Source organism: Dermacentor silvarum, chromosome 6 (genome assembly GCF_013339745.2).
Source record: "Dermacentor silvarum isolate Dsil-2018 chromosome 6, BIME_Dsil_1.4, whole genome shotgun sequence".
Classification (NCBI taxonomy): Eukaryota; Metazoa; Arthropoda; class Arachnida; order Ixodida; family Ixodidae; genus Dermacentor; species Dermacentor silvarum.
Genome location: NC_051159.1, coordinates 35,107,655 through 35,125,971, shown reverse-complemented (window position 1 = coordinate 35,125,971; position 18,317 = coordinate 35,107,655). Strand labels below are relative to the sequence as shown.

Sequence of the window (18,317 nt, the reverse complement as noted above, 5' to 3'; positions counted from 1 at the left end):
TCCCTCAGTGCTCAGAAACAGCCAAACACGATTTACCGACGCTGTCTGCTACCAATTTACAAGAAATGAATGAGACACTCACGCTGAAGCGAAGAGAATTTTGCACTGTGTAGGCTTGGCCAAAAAGTTTAAAATGTATTTACACTATTGCCCATCCCAACATTTTCCGGCAAATCACGTTCCGGCTAAGGGTTAAATATAAAGACGCTAGATGCTTGCATCGTAAGCTATGCAGATATCAAAAAGCATGCACCAGCACATGGGCGGAAGTGTGCTTCAGTGAAATGGGTTGGTTGGTGTCTAAGGAGGTCAAACAGCGCAAAATATGGGAGGAAATCGGAGACCACACACTGTGCCTATAGTTTTTCATTACGGCCCTGTCCCGTCTTTGGCGCTGTTTGGTCCCTTTCGAGTGAACGGGCAAATACGATGACCTGACTAGACCAATGAAGCAACAGAGGTGTGCTCATGTGGCCAAAGAAGAATCACACCAGCAAAGAGCTATTTAACATCGTCGGGAGAATTATCTTTCGTGTTCGAGCCAGCAAAGCACTGAAGATTTGTTCGATGTGTTGCGATAGTGCGCGCAGTAACCACGAACGTGAGAGCTGCGTGGCTGTTTCCCATAGGCCAGAAAGTGAAGCCATAGTTGGATTGAATTCATACTTTCAATATTCGCAGAAAACGACGGTTACACGAGAAGGACACACGCAGCGCCGTGTTCATACAACATCCATTCTGCGGCGTGTTGCCATCGTTTTCCGAGCAGATTTCTAAAGCATAAATTCATTCCGGAATCCGAATTCACCACTTCTACTGGCCATGTCCCGTGGTCGCGCGATTTCTTAACGAGCACTGGCGTTCCGGAGAAGCTAGCGCGTCCATCAATTTCCGCAGAGTATGTGCTCTCAGTATACACAGCAATGTTTGGCAAAATTACACGGAAAACCACAGGATTTCCTCATACAGTGTACAATACAACCGAATCAAAACAAAATACCCTCTCGTGTAAAAAAAAAAAAAACTTAACCTTGCACTCGGCCGCGCAACGCTTGAAACAGCGAAGCTGGGCGATCGTATCCCAGCATTTTCCGGAAGTGCGCACAAACTTTTCTTCTTACTACTCATGACGATGATAATTTCTTATCGCGTGTCTCGGACTTACGGCCGTCATAGCACGTTACATCGCGCAGCTTGCAACACCGACCCTCCTCGGCAAGAAAGCTTATTCTCTTCTATTTCTTGATAGTTTCTTGATACGAACCACAAATTACGGCTGGCCTAAACAGTTTCGCTGTTAAAATATTCGCTACAATCGGCCAAAATTCTGTGTCCACACGACGCGCAACGTAGCGGCTGGCGTCTAGAAGCAGACGCTCCCTATGTGGTTCCACTTTCCACGTCACAGCGGAGTGGAGACAGCGCCTGCTCAACGCGCTCGCCTCCACGCTATATATGCACAAACGAGAACAGCGATTTAGTCAGAGTGCAATTACTGCACCGCAAGGTACAGAGCAAACAAAAAGGGCACCGTGCATAAAACAAAATAGGATTTCGCGCTACCTGTCGTGGTACCCATCGCGACGCGTTTACTCCAGGAGGCTATCGCTTGACTTTTAGACAATCATCCCCGGATCGTTCGTGTCTTTTTTTAACAGCCGAGCTGTTTAAGCCGACCGTCAGAGTCCGTGTGTCGCGAACAAAAACTGCTCCTGACGATAACGTCACCGCGCGTTGCCGAGCAACCACCTCGTGGAGCGGCGTGTGCTTCGCCTCCTCTCCGTACCGCGCACATGTTGCCTTGACATGGGACCTTAAGGAGAGGGAAGGAGAGCTTGCTCGCGGTGCGCGCTATGCTCGGGAGAGAGAAAGAGAAAGTGAGAGCGAGAGAGAAAGAGAGAAATAGTACTAGCACCAATGAGGCAACGCGCAGAGCTGCTGCCGACGCCGTCCGCGTTTCCCTGCTGAACGCGCGCGGTGTCCGTGACTGCAGCAGGCGCCTCTGGCGGTGGCTTGGCACGTTTCGACAAGCCACGCCCCTGCAAGTGTGGAGGCGCAGCTTGGCCCTGACGGCACCGGGGAGATAAAGCTCGGAGCCGGCGCGACGGCGGCGGAACTCTCGTTGTCTCTACGTCATCTGTGCGATAACTAGAGACGGGACCGTCCAAACTGCGGCGTCCGTAAAATTCCCGTCTACCCTAGAAGCAGAGGAGGCGGTCATAGCGCTAGCACACTCTCTCAAACCGAAAAAAAAATGCTAAGTGATTCCAAGCGTGCCGTCACTAATTACGCTAAGGGGATACGTAGGCAAACCTTCGAATAGTATTATCAACTATCTCCAAACCGACCGCACCACAGAACAAGTATGGGTCCCTGCTCCTCGGGCAATGCAGGGAGAGAGGCAGCGCACCAAACAGCACGAGGCTTAACTAACCAAGCGGGGTGCTCCTCAGGCTCGGTGGACTTCTGGAGTGAGCCAGCTACCACATTTAATGAACTTGCCAGATTTTTCAACGAGGTTAGGAAAACCTATCCAGTTCCTAATAAGAAGCTATCCAGGGAACAGGCCACGATTTTACGTCAGATACAAACTGACTTTCTCCTGCACACACAGATTGGAGCATATTACGTGTGGACACGTGGACCAATTTGCCTAAATTGCGGTCAGAACCGACTGGCCACCCAATATCATATCTTATTGGGATGCTCTGCCAAGCCCCCTACGAAAGAACTACTGCCAGCTCCCTCGACGGAAGCCTGGGAGGCCCTCTTAAGGTCAGAAGACAAGACCATCCAAGAAAATCTGACGACCTGGGCTCTGGAGGTCGCCTTAATCGAGGTCACCTAGAGGCCAAGGCCTTCAGATCTGTCTTAAATTTTGAATAAATTTGTTTCCTCCTTCTCCCATTGACTCTGTGGCGAGTACATATAGCCTTTACATGGGACGACTAAGATCCGGACACCCGAAGAACCGCTCATCTTGAAGCGCGTCGCGCGGTCAAGCGAGAATCTGCGCGTCGGCGGCGAGCGGATTCGGAATACCGTGCCTAGCAGCATTTTATTTATTTTATTTTTATTTACAAATACTGCTGTCTCTATTTCGACACATAGCAGGAGTGGGTACAAGATTTTAGAACAACAAACGAACAAACACTAAGATTATACAAACAGACTAACAGGCGATATGGTTAGGTAATTGGTCAATGAACTCTTCAAAAGGCAATGCGCGTATATCGAACCATCCAAGTTGTTCCATATTTCAACTGTGTGCGGAAAAAAAGAAAATTTAAAACAGTCAATATCTGTCCTGAAAGGAACAATGTGTAGTGCGTGGCTATGACGGGTTGCTCGTGCGCTAGGAGATTTAAAAGAGAAGGGAGCCTGAATACCGGATGACGTGTGAATAATCTTGTGAAGCAAGATGATTCTTTCACGTCTGCGCCTATGTTTCAAAGTCTGCAATGATAAGATGCGAGCATGTGATGAGGGTGAAAAGTTTCGATCATAACGAGCATAGATGAATGTTTTTTTTTTTCGGAACTGATTCCAAAAGGTCAATGTCACAAGCACAGTGAGGGGACCAAACTGTTGACGCGTATTCCAGCATCGGGGGAACTAGCGATTTGTAAGCAGTTAGTTTACATTCCTTTGTTGCATTTTTTAAAGTTCGTTTAAGGTATCCGAGTTTTCGAAGTGCTTTTCCAGAGATGTGAATAATGTGAGCGTGCCATTATAAGTTAAATGAAAAGATCACACACAGGTATTTGAAGTCATTAACCTGGGACAAGTAACTACCATTAGCATTGTAAGAGAAATGTAGCGGCTTCTTTTTGTTACCAAAGGTAATTGCGACTGTTTTAGTGAAATTAATTTTCATTTGCCAAGTGTTACTCCATTTGCAGAACAATGAAAAAACATTGTTTAATTCCTGTTGATCATTAGCATTGGTAACAGTGCGGTATAGGACGCAGTCATCAGCATACAGACGAAACTTGACGGCGGTATTACTAGTAACATTTACTACATCATTAATGTAAATTACAAATAACAGAGGTCCAACCACCGAACCCTGAGGCACGCCTGACGTGACTGTGACTGATGATGAATTGAGTTCTTAATTGTAAGTAGTCAGTAATCCAGTCTAGTAATTTAGACCCATAGAATATTGCATGCAGTTTACACAGAAGCTTTTTATGGCAGACTAGGTCAAAATCCTTCGAATAGTCAATAAAAATTGCGTCCATTTGATCGCGATTGTTGAGTGCAGAAGCTACGTCGTGCGTAAATTGATTGAGCTGCGTGACAGTAGAAAAACCGGTTCGAAAGCCGTGCTGGTTTTCGGAAAGCAGATTGTGACAGGTTAGATACTGAACTATGTGTTTATGAATAATGTGCTCAAGAAGCTTGCAGCAAGTGGAAATAAGATATATCGGTCTGTAGTTAGCTATTAGTTGTTTATCGCCAGCTTTAAACACTGGGATGACACTAGCAATTTTCCAAGCTCGGGGAACAGGTGACGTGTCCAGCGATTTGTTGAAAATTACTGTAAGATACCGGACATTCCATTCCGAGTACCTCTTTAAGAACATATTAGGTATGGCGTCAGGCCCCGCGCTCTTAGTTGCGTCAATTTTCAGCAACAGATTATGAACCCCTGCGTAAGTTACTTCGAGACTGGGCAGTTCATGTACGAAACTATGAACGAAGTGAGGGTAGGAACCATTATCTTGATGAAAGACAGAATGAAAATAGTTATTAAAGCCTTCAGAGATGGTGATAGGATCAGTGTAAATCTTATCGTTGATAATGATTGCTACAGAGTCATGAGAAGAGGGAAGTATTGTTTTCCAAAATTTCGATGGGTTTTCTTTCATGAACTTTGTTAATGTCGTGTTAAAGTAAAAGTTTTTAGCTTCTATCATATTTGTCTTTAGTTCAGACTTGAGCGAGAAAAGGAGTGCATCGTGACTTTCACTGCGTGGGCGGTTACGCTTGCGCATGCGTTTAATGCGTCGTATGAGCTGGATTATGTCACGTGTGTAACATGGATGCTTCGGGTTATGTTTACACACTTTTGTGGCACACAGGTACGCACTATACTATAAAACTGTTCTAATAAAGCATCAACATTGCAGGTTTCACTGCTTGCCACGAAATCACCAAAGGAAGATTCTAACAGTTCAACAATATCACGATCATTAGCATGGGCGAAGTCGGTAACAACGTTGAATTTCGGGTTACAAGGTTCGCAGACCACGTTAATTTGTACCAAAACACTTTTGTGATCAGATAAACCATCAACCATGTCACACTCAAAACCGTACTGTATCAGTTGATTAATAAAAACAAGGTTAAGAACAGAGTTTACTCTGGTGGGACGTTCAACCACTTGTGTCAAATCAAATGAAACGGCCATATTAATCAGGGAGTCACAAACTGCCTTTTCACGACCTCTTGAGGTTAATAAGGCCCAATCAATACAGGGAGTATTGAAATCACCTGTGATGATCATTTTATAATTATGAAGTCTGTTTTTGGCTATGTATTGTGTAATATGGGAAAATACATTTTCAGAACCAGGCGGTCGATAAAGAGCGCCCACTACTGTCACAATACCAGAAACCTTTATGCGGCCCCAAACAGACTCAGCATTCGGAAGTACTGGGAGTACTAAAAATTCAATGCCTTTTTTAATAAAGAGAGCTACACCCCCACCATTACTAAGTTGCCTGTCGTTTATTACGACCGAATAAGCTGGAGGGAAAATTTCAGAATCCGATATGGAGTTGCTTAGCCATGTTTCAGTTACGCAAATTACTGACGGATTGTGACATTCTGCTAACCAATTGAAATCTTGAACCTTGTTAAGCAAACCTCGAGCATTTATGTTCAAAAGTGTAAGTTTCTGTTCATTATCAAGTCACTCTGTGTGCCTAGAAGCGGTGGCATGAGGAGCCTGAACGATTGGTTTCTAGCAAAACTTAGCCAAGCCTAGTAAAACCGGGAAGAAGCTATAGGTCGATCACCAGCTCCGCTGTTTACTCCGGCCTTGCATCACTAGTGCAAGCTGCCCACTTTTTTTCTCTCTCTCTCTGTCGCTTTGCTTAGATACTGTTAGATGAAGTTTCGTGAGAGAGTTGTGCAACCTGCGAGGTCGGAGACTGGTCTGGGCAGGGTCTAAAAGAATTCTGCGCTCGCTGCTCGCGAAGTTTTCGCAACGACGACGTCAGCGAAATGGCTCGAAGGTTGCTGATTGCGTTCGGCGCCATTGAAGGCTTGGGAATCAAGTAGATCTCAGAATGTTTCCGTTCCTACGGAAGTTCGCCAATGCGCTAGATGTGATTGATCTTGAAGTAGTGCCAGCTTCTCCGACTCGTCGAGGTCGCGACTCGCTCGCCCATTCATAGCTATCCTTGCCTAGAGTGCTCAGCGTATTGACAGCTTCCGGGGTTCTTCGATTTTGAATGACCAGTCTTGGCCATTGTCGCTTAAGGGGAGCATAGATGTGTAGAGTTTCGGGTCTGGCGGATTTGTTAGCTGAGGAAAGAATGCAGCAGCCGGCAGCGTCCTCGGACTGCCCTTCGGTTAGGTCAGCGCCAAGCTGTATGTTGCGTGCGGTACGAGCGGTTTTAACTTGCCGCCGGCTGATTTGTGGGTCTACCGAGGCTTGCGAGAGCCTGATTGTTCGTCGAAAGACTCGCAGTGTTCAAACCAGCACGGGCTGTCTAGTAGTTTCGCATACCAGGGCAACGTTGCGCGGTTTGCATGCGCTTGCGGAAAAGGTCCTGAGTCGGCGTTCGTTTCGTATTAAAGCCACTAGCTTTTCCCCCCGGGGTCTACGTTCTAACCACGGCACGCTAAGTTGAGGGAAATTCATTATTGTTTTACAGTAATAAAATCTGAATTAGTGTTTGTTGTGGCACGAGAGGATTTGGACTGTTGCGTTTCTCAGCTCCAATTCCAGCTCGAAAATTCCAAGAATCAAAGTTGATTTTTAAAAGACATACAAGGGCACATTACTGTGATACGGAAGGGGAAAGCAAGAAAGGTGCAGTTTCACCCATACCGTGAAGCAGTAACGCGATAGCTGGCGCAGTAGGATGCATAGCAGCCTTGCATAGTTCTATTTCGTATAGTTATCAGTGTTTACAATACTCGCAGATGCCATCAAGCAATCTGCTTTTCTTCAGCGTCGACTCGGATACTTCAATTGAGTCATCGTTTGTGGAGGTAGTATTCCATGGCGGTGAAAAAGTGTAATGACACATGCGGTTTGTTTTTACTTATCTTTTCTAGCCAGCCTTTCAATTCTTAGCGCTGGCTTCATTCTTTTTTTTAATTCGCTACTAGTTTATAGATCAGCTGCAGAGCATGGCGTCAGCTAGGCATAGTTCTGCCAGTCATCAGCAATATTTTGCCGTCAGCCAGTCATGTGAAGAAGTAAACTTCGTTCATTGTGGAGGTAGCGCTTCCCACTGGTGCAGCGGGGGGGAACACGGCTACTTGTTCCTTCTCTTTCCTGCACAGTCTTTCAGATTTTACTCCTAGCTTTGTTTAATTCATTTCAGCTAACGTGATGCCACGTTCTGCTGAGATAAGCTGCAGAACGCGGCATCAGGCGATCACAGAAGCTAGCGGCATGTCAGTGTAGTATCGGCAGAGTGATTGAAAGATTTCGGTATAACATTTTTTTGCCAGTTGAAAATACCGTCTTTCATTTCACCCAATTATACTGCTAGGCCGCCACAGCCTGTGGTTATCTAAGATGGCAGTTCGGAACGCTGACGTAGACGAAGCCGATCAGGATATATTTTCGTGCCAAGCATAAGTAGATATGTGGCACTGTACTAGTTTAAAAACCAAGAAAGAGCTTGAACAGCTCCCTAGAGTTGAGGCATTATTAGGCATATACTAATGTTAGGGTGGGCTTGCGAATACCGTTCAGAGAAGCCCCTGAAACTGTTTTGCTGGGCTCGTATTTTTCCCATTGGTAATAATCATTAAAAAAACACCTATGATTGCCACTCTGTGGACTGGAGTTCAGATCAACGCAGAAAACTGCATATTTCTTTCTGCTTTTTTTATTTTCTGATAAAATCTCGCAAAGGGATTTGAAAATACTGTAATGGAGACCAGTGGACATTAAAACGAATATGACAGTGAGCCCATAATTGCTATCGTTGTAAAAAGGCGGCCATACTAGTTATAAGATATAAAACATGGGACAACAAAAAATCGGCGGCAACTAACCAGCTAGCCGAGTAAAAAGGTGCAGAGTGGTCTAAGGCCCTGTTCCTCGGTAATGGAAAGCTATACAAGTGGCACATATTTGACACCTGTACGATCCTGCCGGTGGCCTCCTCCGTGAAGCGGGAGTTGGCGACGTCCGCCTCCAGTGTGCCTTCGATGACGTGCAGTGCCTGGAACACGAGCACGCCGGGCAGCACGTTACGGAAGACGGCGCCGCTGCCTCTGGCCATCGATGGAATTCGGGGACGTGGCCAGACGGCAGGCAGCGCCGGCAGCGATCCACCGGCTGGGGCAGCAGCAACCGGAACGGGTGGTGGCTCGGCCCCGGAACGACGCCTCTGCGCCTGGCTCGGCCCCGACGACGACGATGGACTGTGTCGATTGCAATTGAGGATAGATGTACCAGGGCCCACACGGAAGCCCGCGAAAGCTTCACAGGCGAAAGCCGGTGACTCGCACCACAGCGCTTTCCCCGTTCTCACCCTTGCGCTTCTAGTCGACAAGCAGATGTCGTTGCGCAGTTGCAAACCGACACTTTCACTACTATCTTCTTTTCTACTCCTACCTGCGGCCCTCCTCTCCTCAGTCCTGCGAACGAGGCACTGTGAGCCCCGACATCCTACCCACCTTTCCTATCATTGCAAGTGTTTACTTCCTCTGTCTCCTGAGTGACCACTCTATTGAGACTATCCTTCCCTCTTGCACGTGGTCGGACAATGCAGAGTATTCCCCTCCTATCTACAGGCTATAGCACTAGTTTAGAGATATCAGTCCTCCAAGACACAGTAGTCACAGAAATAAGAATACCTGATGTGATCTGTAGTGGCCGAACCCCGAGGAAGCGTCAGCCCGGGGCCAACTTTCGACAAGGCCTTCGTCCCCTATTGAGACGACTACGAATACCCTTTAAACCATGTTCTTGGGCTAAACTCAACCTTCGCATTCGTGGCACCGTTCTAGCGATGCAAAGGTGCTGTGCAGTAGTGCATGCAGTTTGACCAGAGAGCCCGACGAAGCTCCGTCGGGGCAGCGCGTCCTCCGTCCCCACTGGCTGATATCGCGGTCGCTCTACAGCAACCAGAGTGGTCTGGTGCTCACCCGGGGACGGAGCTGTCCAGCGGCGGTGGTTGCTGCTGGTCGTCGTCGGTTGGCGCAGGCTGCACGGCTGGCTCGGCGTGGAATAAGAACTCGCCGAACACACCCTCGTGTGTGCTGTCATCGGAGTCGTCTGCCACTCGGATGAGCTCCAGCTTGAAATACACGATGACAGAGTCCAGGGGCAGCAGCTCGCGCACGCAGTCCACCACTGGGCACGCGGAGATGGGCACGCATAGTGTGTTTGCACGCGCTGAATCATAATTTACAGCATCTAGTGTGTTTTGCACGCGCTGAATCATAATTTACAGCATCATCATTCATTGTTATGCTGACCGACAACCCGTGCCAAATCGGACACAATACCTGCATGGAGGTATTGGCAGTGGTAGCAACGTTTAGTGGTGCGCTCGATCTCGTTCGCAGGTGTTCTACTACACGCGGTGCGACAAGTTGGCGCGACGCAGCGCCCGAGGTAATCGTTGCTTCGTAAACATCGGTCGGACATTTACCAGGCGTCTCACAACACTGGCGTTCTCGTGTGTGCTCGCAGAGGGCATATACAGGAACACTATCGTACTGAAAAGCGTCAGTATAGCCTGCAGCACATGGATCATTGTGTTACAGGAGGCCCATAAACGAGTTAAGGCGCCATCAACTTTTACTGCCCACGAGCGGTCACCAATACGTGGCTTGCTTTTTTTCATTTTTGGCTTTTTAAAAATTACTGACAGAAAATTTCCTACTCTAGATGTTTCTGTTCGATTTACCTGCATACATTGGGACCTCTGACCGAATATTAGTGGATAACATTGCCATCAACTCATTTTATTATGGTTTTAACGTCAGCACAAGTGGCTGATCTAAAACCGCAGAACTTGACATCGTCATCAATATAACGCGTATAGCGGCTCCTCTGCCGCTCTGCAAAGTTTTGCCGGCTCAGCGAGTATTGTCGACGTCATACATATGGATACTGGGATACCATGGATACTTGCGCGGAGCACGACGGGATAGACACTGCTTGCTCGCTTCCATGTCATTCTGGCCGTCTGCATGTGTCTGAAGAGACAAACGGTGCGATCTGGCGCCCTACTTGTACTAACTACCATACCAAACGGACTTCGACTTCGAAGAAGTTCCAACAGGATGCAGGTATTGGATCGGGCGCCATACGAACAATCAACTGTCAGAGCCAGCACCGGCAGCGGCCCGGTTCGTAGCCGGTGCCATCGCCCAATGCGCACTTTTTCACATCCACCGTCATGGCTGCTTGCAGCGCTGCCAATTTCCGGTCGGCTGCTCTGCACGCAATAAACTGAAAATAGTTCGCCATATGCACTATGGCAGCTACTCCGACTTAGACCGCCGTCGGCCTCACTTAGGTATGACGACAACTACCATTCTGACGGCAACGACGTAGTGTAACACGTTCGCGAATAGCAGGCGAATTCTGCAACTGGAAATTCAACAAGCTCGCTCCTCAACGTCGCCTGGATTATGAGTGCACGTGATCACGTTTTCGACCAGTTTCGGGACCGCTGTGGTGCGACCGGCGCTATAGGCTAGCTACGGTTCTTGGCGTGCTTTTTCAAGTTGCTTGCGAAATGATTATAATTAATGTTGTTATCATTCAATATTCGTCGCATATTTACATTTACAGCATTTACAGTTTCATTCCGTGGTTAACAGACACAGATCAACTCATACAAGCATCAAAGTCAAATTAAAACGTTTGCTGCCAGTGGTCCTTTAAGCGCGACCTTGGAGAGAGAGACACTATTATTGAGGGGTGTCCTAGTTGGGCTTGATGGTAGCCACTCAGTTTGGGCATCGCTTCAAATGGATACTAAAGAGGTATATTTAGTTAAGCTGTATTAGCATATTAGCTTTCTGCAATATCAATGCGGCCACTCTTTCCCTCGGATTATGCATGGTAGGAACAGAAATGGCGCAGAAACAATTACGCCAGGGGGCAACGCCGGCCTTAACATCCTCGCATCAGCTCACCATGACATCGATTCTGAAAGCGTCTGCTCTCGGGTTTAGTTTTGTTTACTGGATAAGGAGGGTCACGTTAGTGCATTGTAAAGATGCCCCAAAAGCCCCATATTCTTGAACGTTTCTCGACTCTACGCTCCACATCGGCTAAAGAAAGTGCAGGGCGGCACGCCGGCCCTCGACACAAGTGGTCACGGCCCTTCATTGACAGTCCACAGCAATTCTTAAAAAAAGCATAGTGCCTTCTTTAGTCGAGGGGTGGCACTGTGCTCAACTCCCTGTGGAATGGAAGAGCGTCAAGTCGAGTGTCGTTTGAGAATACGGCGGTAAACCCTGCAAGCTGATATAACTTTTCCTGTGCCAAAAACGGCCTAAACATGAGAAGATACATCGAGATCCGTAACGTGGACTTAACGGCGCTGAGGTTTGAGCGCGAAATGTGTATTTGGGTTCTAACCATTTCTTTATTGCGATAGCAATTATATGGACACTCCAAGCGCATTTTGCCGTCGTCGTCGCCGTCGCCGTGATGTTTCGTATAAAGTCCAACGATGATAAAATTGTCGCCGCGCGCCGTGCGTTGTGTGTGCCAGTGAAGGCGTGCAAGGGTGAGCCGGCAACCGCAGCTTAATCTCGCGCACGCGACAGAGGAAGGCGGCCGGAAGCGCACGCTCGTCGTTCACGCGCGACGAACGGGGAGGAGGTGACGGAGACGGGAGGGGAGGGTGGAGGGTGCGTTCTGCTTACGCGGCTAATGCTCACGGAGCTATCTCGAAGACGATCTGCGACGCGGCTGAAGTGTGCGCCCGCGGCGGCCTCATTTTCAAAGCGATCTGCGATGGCCAAAGGGCATTCGCCGAGTGCCGGTAGCTTCGTATGCGCTGCGCTTTCGACGTTTAGTTCGCGTTGAAGCGAGAGCCAGCGCGAAGGTCAGTTTGCTCGCTGCCGATTGCGCGATTTCTCACTCCAGCGTTTTCACGAGCTCCCGCCGTCATCGAGAAAGATGTGTTCATGTTTACCTGTGCGCGCTTGACACACCGTGCTTGTTTATTTAGTTAGTAAGCGAATATTTACAACTTAATATGGCCGATAAAACTAATATCCTTACTTCGTATAGCTGTCTACTTATTTGCTATCGCAATCGATGCTTCGCCTTTCGGGCGAAACTGCGACTTTTTTTTTATATTTAGAAAGAATACTTTACGAGTTTGCATAATGATTTAGTGTTGCTTTCTAATGTCCCTTTAGTAAGCCACGAACGAGATGCTGCGTTACTTTCTCGTGGCCTTTCGCGGAGACCTGCTGTCCTGTACACAGCGCGTGCTTACCCCTCCGGTCCTCGTTCAGGTCGGCGTGGTAGGACAGGAACACAAGTGATGGACGCATGCCGGCCAGGCGCGCGATGTTGCGGTAGCGAGCGAACTTCGAGCACAGGATCTCGACGCATGCGTGTAGCCTGTCCAGCGGGGGATCCTGGGCCGGCTGCTCCGATTCCTGCACGCGCGAACGCACACTCGTAGGAATATGACGGGCCCGGCAGCGTATAGTGAAAATCAACTGCGGTTGAACGCGATTGGCTCAAACGCCGCCGGTGACGCTCTGATGTCACACCGTGAGGATTATTGCCTTGGCGTGACGCCCACGATAGGTTAGGTTATAGGTTAGGTTAGCGTAAAAGGCGTTAGGTAACGCGGCGTACCCTCACGGCGGTTGCAAAGGGCGTCGCCGGCGGAGTTTCAGCCAATCGCGTTCAACCGCGATTGTTTAGGCGCTGTGCCTTCTAGATTGTCAATATATGCGGCCCGGCAGCAATGAGTGACTCCTAAGAGTCGGTGCACGCCACCAGTCACGCTCGTAGTAAACGCAACAGTTTTTCGCTACCTTTCGCGACCAATATAAGCCGAGGTAGCCTTCGGTGAGCAGGTCACTTGGCACGTCGCTGCGTTTCGGATGAAAGGCAAACAGAAACGTCGACGCGGAGAGCGCTTGTGCGACTCAGAAAGCAGCCCTTGTCCTTGTCTGTGCTCCTTTATTTTTTTTTTTGTGTCCTCGTTCAAAAAGTCACGCTGTTATACCCTTAATCAGGCACAGCGAGACGCTGACTAACCAAGGCTCCAATTTCGCAATCTCAACACGCGCGTTAAAGTGAGCAATTATGGAGAGTTAATTAGTGAATATTTTAATTGCTACGAGATGGCAAACTACGATTCTAAGGTGTGGGTAATGTTTGTCTTTTCAGGATTTTTTTCCGCAGGTAATGTCTGTATGTTCGGGTAATCCCCCTGTGAAGGCTAAATAGCTGTATATCTTTTGCATGCGATAATTTTAAAAATCTGTTCAGAATACAAGAAAGGACACCTGACATGCGTTTGAATACGTTATATGGAATTCACTAAAGCAGTGAGGATAATACGAAAAAGTTAGTTTTGGGCTGCGCCAGCTCACTTGAACTCCTGGTGCCTCCACAAGTGCATGCTCTAAACATTCCACTCGCGGGCACAGCGGCAGGTCACAGCTTTTAATTTTTTCTTATTTTTTAAGACCTCCACTGTATTGCAGACTATTGCCTAAGGCAACAGTCTGCAAATATAAAAATTGGAGGACGCTTAAGCTTCGCCTTTAAGAGTAGAACGCAATGGCGTTATCGGGACCCGTTCGCATCGCATCATTCGCATACGGCAAGTAAGCTTCATTCACTGCAACTTTGAACGCGGGAAAGCCAGCTTACAAAGACCAAGCTTACACCGATCCCCTGAAGTCAGCTTCACTTTTAAACTGAAATGCATTGCTGGAAAGACATTTTTTCAGGGGCAATATAAGTGGTCTTATATTAAAATGTGAAGGCCCTAGCACCTTTTTGTATTATTTTATTAATTGTTTGCTATTGCCCATGACGCGCGCAGGTCTGGTAGAAATGCTGGAAAAGGGGTTTGTGTTTGCGTTTCCTCGTAGCAGAATTACGTTTTCTCGTACATTCGAATTACAATCCGACGCCAATTGGTAAAGTCGTACTTTACAATTTTTCTGACGGATTTCACTACGAGAAATTCAACTTTTGTTCACCAAAACTTTGCCCCACGTGGGAGGTCGGCGCGGTCGATGTGGTTGGGTGATTTTCTCCGTCACCCGCGATCACATGCCGGTTGCCGACGCCGGATTTTCTGCCACACGTTAATAATGACCATTGTTAGGAATTACTTGCCTTTGGGTTCTCTGCCACATGATTTTATTCATGCACCCGCGCATCTGAACAGCATTGCTACCACTGCGCTGATACATAAAATGGCTTCGCTCGGTATTAAATCACGGATGAGGCACATTCAAATCAGAGAGATTCGCTATACAGGGTGTTTCACTTAACTCGGGCCAAACTTTAAAAATACACAAATGCTACATAGCTGGACAGCTCAGCTTACTTTTTGCATTCCGCCTAATTACATAATTAGTCTGCATTAATTATTGAACTTAGCAAATATTACCATTAGAGGAAAAGTGTCGATGACAAAATTGTAGAGCAACATGCAAAACTCCCGATACAGCTTTTTGAAGCGAAAGCTTCATTACGCTACCTCGGGCAGCCGTCGGCAACTCAACAGTTTTCACCTTGAGAGCTATAGAAGTCAAACCAGAAAAGAGCATTAAGGCGCATTTATAGTACGACGTTATCGGTGTGTGCGTGCGTGCGTGCGTGTGCGGGCGAGCGTCATCAGAGGCCGGGCACGTCGGAGCGCATTGGCCGTGCGTCCAGTTACGTTGGCGGCGCCTGTACGTCGAACCATCGGTCGAACTATAGCCGCTGTTGTTCTCGCCAACGTGACATAGCGTGTGCGCGCGTTCACGCTAAGTCGGACTATATTTAGGCCTTTACGGAGCCCTGAAAGGAGACATTGCCGCCGTTGCCCGAGTAGAGTTGGGCCCAGCTGCGAGTTACAACGAAGTCTCACTACTTTACTGATCACCGCAGTGTCTTCATAGGCATAAAAATGACGAATAAACGCTGTATTTATTGCAAACATGTCTGTATACCATTGCGAAATCACACCTCGGCCATAGCTCGACAATGGGCCTAGCCAGGGCAGTAAAGCTTTCGCTATCAACCAGGGTTAACCGAAGCTAAACCACACCAATTTTTGTTGCTCAATACGTGCGACATAAAAGTGCCTTTCCGAGCGTGAAAGAAGCCCGCGAATACACGCAAAGTGCCTCGAGCGGCCAGTCGTGCGGCAATATTGCGTGTATTCGCGGGCTTCTTTCACGCTCGGAAAAACACTAATGGAGCATGTATTGAGCAACAGAAAGCTGTATCGGGAGTGGTTCATGTTGCTCTACAATTTTCTCATTGACAGTCTTTATCTAATTATAATAAATGAGAAGTATATTAGTTAATTAACACTAATGTAATTCGGCGGAATGCAAAAAATAATCTGAGTATCTCCAAACGACTGCAAGCAACATTACCTTGGTTCTATCCAGCTACGTAGCATTTGCATATTTTTAAAGTTTGGCCAATTTAAGTGAAACACCCTGTAGTCTGGCCTTCCAGTACATTCGCCGCTACAAAGGCCCACAGACAGACAGGCGCGTTTCTCATTCACGTGAGCTTTAGATCACCACATGTTTTACAGGAACCTGGCCACACAACACCATGACAAATCGTGTTTCGAGAACTACTATAGCCTGGAAACGTTTGACAAAGCATATATGCGTCACTGAAGCGTCATCTTATCCGTGCAACTCGAAGATGATCGAGTAAGGAAGAAGAATTCTGAGGTTCTACGTGCCAAAACCACAATTTCATTATGAGGCACATCGTAGTGGGGTACTCCGGAATAATTTTGACCGCCAGAGGATCTCTAACCTGCCCTCAAAGTACCGGAGACGGGCGCTTTTGCAGCTTCTGGCAGGAATTTATCTGAAGCAGCCTGACCGTGGTTGTCACCCTAAAGAATGCGGCCCCAAGCACAAAAGCCCCGACTCACCGGTGAACAGCAGATGGAGACGGAGATTAGCTTCTTCCTCAGCAGAGACAGGGCAACCGACTGCCACAGCCGGTTCACCTCGGCGCACGCGAAGAGCTCCTCGATGCCCAGGTACTCGAACACGCTCTCCACCACGAAGTCCTGGCCCAAGATGTCGCTCACGTCCACCGCGGACCTGAGCGATGAGGTCCCTGGCTGTTCGTCGCGAACGGACATCGCTTTGCCTGCTGTGGAACCAGCCATCCGCGAGGCCCGTGCAATGATGCGCGCGCCTTCGGCACGTTCTTCTCTTCTTCTTCTTGTTCTTCTTCTTCGAGACTGCAATCACGGCCGCTGGATTAAAAAAAAAAAGGTGCGACCCGTTGCGTGGCACCGAAATGGCGTCTCGGGCCTAGTTCACCTCGTGCCCGCTCTGGCGCCACTGCTCTGGTAGAGCTAGGGAGCCTATATGCAAACTTGCATGTAGGCTCCCTAGGTACAGCCGTTCACGGAGAAGCGTTTCCACAGCCGCGTTTGTAGGCGCGACACTGACTCTAATCAGGCAGTAAATAGCGAGTTTTATAGTTGCACATTACAGGTTGAATATTGAAGTCCTTATTAGAAGTGCCGATTACCCCACATATGTGAAAAGTCTGCTAGGAGTGCCAATCTTTTGTAGAGTGAGCCTCATTGTTCTCCACGCAAGCTGCCCGCTCTGCTCACCTGAAATGAAAAGAAGTGCTCTATTACGAATAATCGGGAGTAGGTTTATGTGTTTCTTCAAGACGACTTCAAAACGATGGATCGCGTTTATTTACAAGAGGATGAATGCGAAGGTATGAAGGATGAATGCGAAAACAGTCCACGGCGCCGCACCCGATCCAGCCCAGCTTCGTTCTTCTCTTCAACCGAACTCCGCTCGCACGTTTCAATATTCTTTCTGCGCTGGTAGTGGCACGGCCACTAGGTAGGTAGGTAGTAAAATTTATTGAGGTCCGGAAGAATCTTCACCCCGTTTTTATAGGGGCAAGACTGCGGGCCGCTCCCATGTTGGGACGGGAAGGCCAAGCCTCACCGCCGCATCGTGGGCCTTCTGCACAGCCCGCAGTTGACCAATTCATTCGTGGCTCTTTCTACATAAAAACAGGTGCGGCCTGCTGCGTCACGTTGCCGCCAGTGGGCAAGCGCGTCTCGGCTGAGTTGACAGTTGCGGCCGCTGTATTTCCTGGGCTCGAAAAAAAAAAAGGTTTCCCGAGCTGCGCGTTCTTTTTTTTTTTTTTTTTTTTTTTTTTTGCATGTACGGTGGATAACAGTCGGGACCGCAGTCGGAAGCAAAAGTCTAATCTTCGTGTTCTCTTTATAGCCATTCTCAGTAAAATGTAATGTCCATACCAGCGGCCTGTCGCTTGGCTCCCACTTGCTTCCTTTCCCTGGCGGCCCTTGGCGAGAAATAGTCTTAAGCCACGCTTCCCGACGCTGTAGATCACTGGGTAATTCACGGTACTTCACAGTAGCGTCTCTTCACGCGTTCGAGTTGCACAGCGGCAAACAACAGCTTCGCGATATCACACCGCTTGAAAAAACCGTCTGCCACACACGTGCACACAGAGTACCATCCTGGACGACGCAGAGCAAGGGCAAAGACTCTTCACAAACGTTTCGGCATGGGACCGGGAGTGTATTACACGGAACTGCTAGTCGAACCAGCTCCGACACGTTCACCGTAGTCTCTACGTGTCAGAACAACGTTACAACGGCATCCTTCAATACCTCCTCGGCATGCGTGGCAGAGGCTGCAGCCATCGCCTTGGCCATTCAGGACGCCGAGCGCCAAACCAATTCGGCTGTCATCTTATCTGACTCACAGGCAGCTTGCCGCCTGTTTCTAAATGGGACGGAACCCCAGTCAATAATCAAAATTTTGGGCAATCGACTAGAAGGGCACCACACTATCATATGGTGTCCAGCACACGAGGGACTGGCAGGGAACGCGAGGGCAGACCGTATTGCTCG

At 48.3% G+C, this 18,317-nt stretch overlaps 1 protein-coding gene across 1 annotated transcript; it reads right to left on the bottom strand.

Annotated features, from left to right (window-relative positions):
- Positions 1-1,380: 1,380 nt before the first annotated feature.
- Positions 1,381-16,577, bottom strand: LOC119455426 (uncharacterized). The gene is made up of 5 exons (XM_049668978.1): positions 16,326-16,577; positions 12,675-12,840; positions 9,349-9,556; positions 8,343-8,622; positions 1,381-1,449 (listed from the first exon to the last, which is right to left on the bottom strand). The coding sequence occupies exons 1-5, from the start codon at positions 16,566-16,568 to the stop codon at positions 1,381-1,383; spliced, it is 966 nt and encodes a 321-aa protein (XP_049524935.1). The 5' UTR covers positions 16,569-16,577.
- Between the last annotated feature and the right edge of the window lie 1,740 nt (positions 16,578-18,317).